This window comes from Etheostoma cragini, chromosome 17 (genome assembly GCF_013103735.1).
Source record: "Etheostoma cragini isolate CJK2018 chromosome 17, CSU_Ecrag_1.0, whole genome shotgun sequence".
In the NCBI taxonomy this organism is placed as follows: domain Eukaryota; kingdom Metazoa; phylum Chordata; class Actinopteri; order Perciformes; family Percidae; genus Etheostoma; species Etheostoma cragini.
In genome coordinates this window covers 1,358,928-1,366,254 of record NC_048423.1, presented here as the reverse complement: position 1 = coordinate 1,366,254, position 7,327 = coordinate 1,358,928, and the positions used below count along the sequence as shown (strand labels likewise).

Genomic DNA, 7,327 nt, shown 5'->3' with positions numbered 1-7,327 from the left:
GTGTAGCCTGTTGGGTGCTAACTCTAGAGGAGGATAACACGGTGTAGCCTGTTGGGTGCTAACTCTAGAGGAGGATAAGTTGGTGAAGCCAAACTAAAATACTGAAAAGAAAGAGGAAAGAAAACAGAAAAAATATGAAAGCTAAATTAATATTAGGAGTTGCATGGGTTGTTTACCAAGACCTTCCATTGGGATATACTACACTTTTCATTTCATGAAAGCTGAGTGGTTCGTACCTTTACACTGGAGTCCCTGTCGCAGCAGACCCCAGAGCAGAGAGCCACAGTGGTCGCAGAAGGTGAGAACTTTAAAGTTGTGGATGCTGAACTTGTGCGGCACGTTGACACTGAACCTCTGTGAGCCAAGCGGCTGCAAGAGAGGCACAGAAAGGACGTTAAGACAAAGCTGCAGGAGTCTGGAGGTCTGAGCTGGTGGGAAACGTGGAAACGTGAATGTTGTTCCCTCTGGGACCGCAAATAACCAATATTTTCATTGTTGATTGATCTGTTGATTATTATTTTCTCAATTCAACAATGAATTGTTGTTAACTGTCACAGAGGAGTGAAGAAACTAGAAAATATTCACATTTCACAAGATGTAATCAGATCATCTTTTTCTCAATAGGTGAGACTTTACTTTTTTGATAAAATAAAAGCATGTGAGTAATTGTCTACTGTATATATCATATCAGGTCCTTAATGTGGTTCTCATTTTCCACTCTGGCCCTTAGTGAAGTGGAGTTTAACTGCCCTGTTTTAAGACATTTCTCAGATTTAGCTGTAGCCAGTGTGTGTTCCAGGGGAAGCGTGTAATAAAAGCAGCCTGTAGATGTAGATCGGTACCTCCTCGACTGTGTCCTCCTGCTTCTTCATTCCTGCACACTTGGTAATGATCAGCTCATGGCAGCGCTTATGGACCACACAGGTACACACTAAAGGGGAAACACACACACGGACATAAGTCACACATTTACAAGATAAGTTTTAAGTGTCCTGGGTTGATAATCTTGTAAAACGTAGATGAAGATTTAGACACATCGGACCACAGGAATGTGTGGACACCACCCTACCTTGACACTGGTAGCCCTGCTTTCCTAAGACACCCCTGAAAGTGAGAGAAAGACACAGAACATGTGTGAGAAAACAAACCTGAATATCAGCATGAATAGGATGAAACTGTTAGGCTACCCATAGTAAATATATACTGCATGTATATTGGCTTTTAGAGTTGTGTTTTAGGTCCTGGTTAGGAACAGTAAAGGAACTTTATACACATACACATACATGGAGCAAATTTCATTCTCTTCATTTAACCCATTCCTCAAGGGAGCAGTGGGCAGCCATTTACAGCGCCCAGGGAAGGGACCGCTTATAAAGATAGAACAAGAGATAGACAGCAAATGTGTTTCATTTATTATGAAGGACTGACAGTTATAACAGAGGGGTGTTTTGGTAAATTGACAGGATTCTCTTGCTGTGTCACTTCCTGCCCGGCTGTCTGAACGCCCCGCAGCTCACGTGGAAATACCCCTGCCGCTTATCATTAGCGGTGAGCCGCTTCACGCATCCTTGTGGGACGCACCACGTCACGGCTGGTGGAATCTCGAGCAACGACGGTGCCTCCGGAAGACAGCGCAGACGTGGCCAGTAGAAAAAAGGCTTTATTCCTGTTAGCTAATCCTATGTACGGGGTTTCTGCAGGTTTCACCAAGTCAGATTTAACCCTTGTGTTGTCTGTCCGTCAAAATTGAAAACTCCTTTGTTGACGCTTCTTATCAATGTTTTTATAAACTTTTTCTTATGTTTTTGTCACTTTTGATGCTTTTTTGACGTTTTCACCACTACGTAACACTAACTTATTAACTATAGTTTTACAGTAACTTTTGGAATTTATGGCCAATAAACCTCACTTATAAGAAATTATATCTAATGTGTGAGTAAGAAAAGCAGAAATTAGGAATTATTTAGACTAAAACCAAAGGAAAGTATGTTGATGGATAATCACAGACTGGAATATGTCAACTTTTACTCAATACTATTTCAAAAACACTTCAATTGTTTTTTCAAATGCTATAAACTTGAATGAGACGCCCCAAAATTATTGAAAGTAGAGAAGTGTACTTGTTAAAGAGCGTGTATGGAACCAATTATCTTATTTTGGGTAATGCAATTAGGTACAGAGAACATTGATTTAGGAAAACAGGTCAATTTGACCCGAAGACAACATGAGGGTAAAGGCGACTATTTAGAATGAAATTTAACATAAAAAAATTAAAAAATGTACAAAGTAAATGCAGAGTCACAAACGTACTCACAGTGAGATGCTTCTCACTTTCTGCATGGGACTCCAGCGCCAGTATACCCAACAGTCCCATTTTAATTGCTTTCAAGAATAAGATGCAGGAGGCCTCAAAAACTTTGTTACCAACTGGCTCAGTTACCAAAAACTCAGAGACAGATTGAGGTTCGGACAGCAGAGGAAGTGAGGAAGAGAAGAGAGAGGATGTAATTTGTTGCTGTTGTTTCCTATTTTGGGATTCTGATTGGCTAAAGTGGGCTTGAGCTTCTCGTTATACTGCCACCTACAGGTCTGGCGTGCTCTTGACGGCACTGACTGGACATCTACACACTGGTGCACATCAAAATAAATGTGTTAATCTGTACGGTGCAGTGTTTTTGCTCATTCGCCTCAGAAAGGCGGAGCACTTGAGGAATCTAACAAGCGCAGGTTTTTCTTAAATGTTCTTTCAGAGCACCGAGGCCACATGCTTTCATGTGAGCGACGCTAACACACTTTGTTGGGATGGAAACAAACACAGCTGGCTTTGTTTACGAACCCGCACTTCAAAGCGTCCACTGTGTTCACATGGAAACAAGACAGCAGGTTTTTGGGAGAAATCAGCATAAGGAAGGAGCATCAGAGAACATTGTATACACATGCTACAGCCTGAGCAGTGCTTTTGGACTTTTTTATTGTGGGGGGGTTCAAGGATGCATTGCTAAAAGTTAGTATCTTTTATCGTCCCGTCTGCACCTCATACATCACCTGGTCTGAGTTTTTCGTCGTGGACATGGACTGTCATCAAGACCCTACAATGTTAAGCATCTGCCTGGCTAATAAAAAAGGATTATCCTGCAAAAATCTAGGTGTGTTAACCAGTTTGAACTGATCACTGAAATAAAGTTTGTTTTATGTATATGACTTCTTAAAAAACACTAGCCCTCAAGTGCATGTAAATACACAAAAAAGTCCTCCTCTGTTCAGTGGCCTTGGCCTGCTCAGGCTTACCGGATGTAATGACTCCCATAATGCCTGCATGATATTTCAGCTCATTCAAAGGGTTAAATTACAGACTGTGTGAGCTTGTTCCAATCTGTCGTCCCCAGCACACTCTGTGTTTATTGTGAATTCAGTTCACCATTTATTATACAGGTGTGTGTTCCCCCAATACCAAGCAATTCTGTTATGTTTAAATTCTTGTCTTTTCACAGTCATAGTTAACTTTTAATAATAAACTATAGCACAGTTTAATCCCTTTACCCTTCACTTTTGCACTACCACCACTGCACACGCTCTACCATAGCACCCCGTCCTGCCATGGTCATTACATCACATGGTCAGTCCATACCAGACCTTTGTAATCATTTCACTAATTGTTAACATTTCTGTGAGTGATTTTTATGACTGTGAGATATATGTGTGTATGTGTTTGATGTGTCCTCACCAGATGAAGTCCCGGCAGTGGGAGCAGTAGGTGGGCTGTCTCAGGTAGGTGGCCATGAACTTGTGTCCGTTGACCTGGTGGACCCTCCGGCGGACGGCACCCTGCCGCTTCCTGGGACGCATCCGCTGCCGAAACACACGCTCCTCATTCTCGGCAGAGCCCACTGGAGCTGCACGCGCACACACACACACACACACACACACAGGCAAATTACAAATTACAGAACAATGCATTATTCCGCGGTATATTGCAATTTTCCAAACTTCTAATTATGCTATATATACTGTATGTTTTATCTAAAAAGAGACATTTCTCTGTTTGCTCATCTTACTTAAATTATATTACTGCAAAATGGGATTGTGTAGAATTTTGAATCTTCTGAAATAGGCCCAATAAATTAACCAAGCTTCTGTGCATGAGCTGCACTGAAAGACTAATATTTATTTTATCAACATGTATAATAATACAGGCTTTCTACTGTTCCTTTTTTAAACCATTGTGCTGGAAGTTGAATAATCCTCAATGAGGAAAAATAAGACTTTTAAGCAGTATTTGGTGTTCACATTGATGGTGAGTCAATGAGCCTTCACCAAGACTGCAGTCGCACCATGTAACCACTAGATGGCGATGGCACTGTGTGGCTGAGGGGGACTGACGAGGTTCATTAAGGGACATGTTAAGCCCAGTGGTCTGTACTTAGTCACACAGTCTGTCTCTGTGTCTCCCTCTGTCTCCCTCTGTCTCTCCTGCTCCCGCTGTCACTTTGTGTTTAATTACGACAGAGGGTTCCCCTCGCGGAGCGGCACGGATTTCAATTACTGCCTAACACTTTGTTAATCACACACACAGACACACACACAGACACACACAACCTGGAGTGAGAAAGTGAGTGAGAGAGAGAGAGAGTGACGTTAACAAGATAATGGATATTATGTGTGAGTAAGATGACAAATCAAATCCAAATGGTTGGCGTTTCATTTCATAGTGGTCAACTAATCGGTCGATCGAGACAGCCGAGCTTTTCCTTTATGCTTTTCATTTCATTTGTAGAATCAGCTGTTGGTATTTGGGATCCCTGGAGGACTTATCTTAACATTTTTGGGGGACTCACTGGCCTTTCCTCTAACAACTCACACACATGAAATATCAAATGTACAGAACATTGTTAACTCTACTGAACACATGCTCTCTACGTGTTCCTCTTTCCTCGTCCTCACTCACACTCTTCCAGCCCCTCTTGCAATACGCCATCACCATCACCTAGCAACTGATGACTGCTGCCTAGCAACGGGGTCAGACTTAGCGTCGTCCAATGCCGAGGGTGTGTTGTTGGGGGGTCTGTGATAGACACGCTGTTCCTATTTGATGTCCTCATCACAACGGTGAAATGGTAACAAATTTAGAGGCCGAACGATATATCGGTGAGCCGATATTATTGGCCAACAGTAGGCATTTTCCGATCTATCACTATACGCATTTATAACGGGAGATTTTTTTTTTTTTAATATCCATTCATCAAGATAATTTATAATGACGAATAAATTATTCAGATAAATTAATATTTAAAAAATAACTGTCAACCATGTTATGAGCGTTGTCGTTGCATAGTCTGTCCACCAGAGGACGCACTTATTTTTTTTTATATATGCCGATATATCGGCATATCAGATTTTTAAATAACCAAATATTCGTACCAGTATCGGCCTTAGTATCGGTCTGGCTCTACTCCATTGAAATACTCCTGCAGCACTTCAGAATGTTTTATTATGCGTTTCTGGATTAATTATTTTTCCAAATATACAATATAAACCCCATATCGGCCAATATATCGGCCAATCGGATTTTCAAATAACCAAATATTCATATTGGTATCGGCCTTAAAAATCCTTTATCGTTCGGGCTCTAGTCTCAATCTCTAGTTTTAACCCTTGTGTTGTCTTCCCGTCAAAATTGAAAATTAAAACTTTTATTGACGCTTTTTAGCAATGTTTTTAACTTCTTCCAACATTTTTGTACCTTTTTTCAATGGTTGTCTCTTTTGTGACGTTTTCAACACTACGTAACACTAACTTATTAATTTTAGTTTAGAGTTATTTTTGGAATTTATGGTCAATAAACCTCATTTATAGGAAATTAGGGGTTAGAAAAGCAGAATTTTGGAATTATTGAGACTAAAACTAAACGAAAGTATGTTGATGGATAATCACAGACGGGAATATGTCAACTTTTACTCAATACTATTTAACTTTTTTTTTCTTCCAAACACTATAAAATTGAATAAGACACCCCAAAATTAATGAAAGTGATGATTTGTACTTGCCAAAAGAGCGTTGTGTGGAATCAATCATGTTAATTTGGGAAGTTAAAAAGAACATTGATATAGGAAAACGGGTCAATTTGACCCGAGGACAACATGGGGACAACATCAGGACAACATGAGGACGTCATGAGGACAACATCAGGACAACATGAGGACCACATCAGGACAACATAAGGACGTCATGAGGACAACATCAGGACAACATGAGGACCACATCAGGACAACATGAGGACGTCATGAGGACAACATCAGGACAACATGAGGACGTCATGAGGACAACATCAGGACAACATGAGGACAACATCAGGACAACATCAGGACGTCATGAGGACAACATCAGGACAACATGAGGACAACACAAGGACAATATGAGCTTTAAGATTTTTTAACATATTCAATAAGGAGCTTGACACAATGTCGTCCTGTCCCAACGTCCAGGGCGTCAGAGACCCTTTCATCTCAATCTGGGGCTGCACCGTGTGAGGAATATGTCTAATTGCGATTATTTTGACTGACGCTGCGATTACAATATGTTTCACGATATTAAAGGGAAGGATCATGGTCATTTTTCTCATTTTCATTGACTAATATTACATTTAAAAAAAAATCAAAATGGTTACAGTGGGATATTTGCAAGGGTCTGAAGCAAACAAAGGCGTTCTCTGTAGTCTGTAGGATAGGATTTGTAGGCCGGGACGTGTCTACAGCGCCACAATGCTTCATTCACAATGGTTTGAAGCATATTTTGCCTTTAACAGATATTGCGGCCATCTGCGATTTACATGTTGCACTGGTCCATTTCGCAATGTCCATAAAATTGCGATGAATTGTGCAGCCCTTTCTCAGACCTGCACAAAACCATTGCTTTTCTCAGCTGGTCCTCCGAGCATTTCAACTTGTCTTCCATAAAACCACATACAGGACTTGTGTAGTGTGATCCTTAAGCATGTGCCATCGCTGGCGGCAGCTACACATCTAGCAAAAAGCTTTATCTCACAGTAGGAAAAAAGCAGATGCCAACTGTTAAAATAATGCATGAGTAGCATTCACAAAGCAGCGACGGCATCCATTTGTCCCGAAGCATACTTACTATATACTATAGCTTGTCCCGTTTAGCTTCTTTATTTGCAGCTTGCAAGCAGAGTATTATACTCCCAGCTGATAACAGAACCAGAACAATATTCATATTTCACCTTCTTTTGATAGGGCTTTGAGCGTGTATGTGTGTGTATGTGTGTGTGTGTGTGTGTGTGTGTGTGTGTGTGTGTGTGTGTGTGTGTGTG

General features: G+C 40.9%; 1 protein-coding gene across 1 annotated transcript in view; it reads right to left on the bottom strand.

Annotated features, from left to right (window-relative positions):
* The window catches only part of LOC117960301 (protein kinase C epsilon type-like), a 67,113-nt gene that overhangs the window by 32,713 nt on the left and 27,073 nt on the right, over window positions 1-7,327 (bottom strand). The window contains exons 3-6 of the mRNA XM_034898125.1: window positions 3,725-3,893; window positions 1,070-1,104; window positions 843-931; window positions 237-369 (exon numbers count right to left, since the gene is read on the bottom strand). Coding sequence (XP_034754016.1) covers window positions 237-369; window positions 843-931; window positions 1,070-1,104; window positions 3,725-3,893 — 426 coding nt within the window. The remainder of the gene's footprint in view (window positions 1-236; window positions 370-842; window positions 932-1,069; window positions 1,105-3,724; window positions 3,894-7,327) is intronic.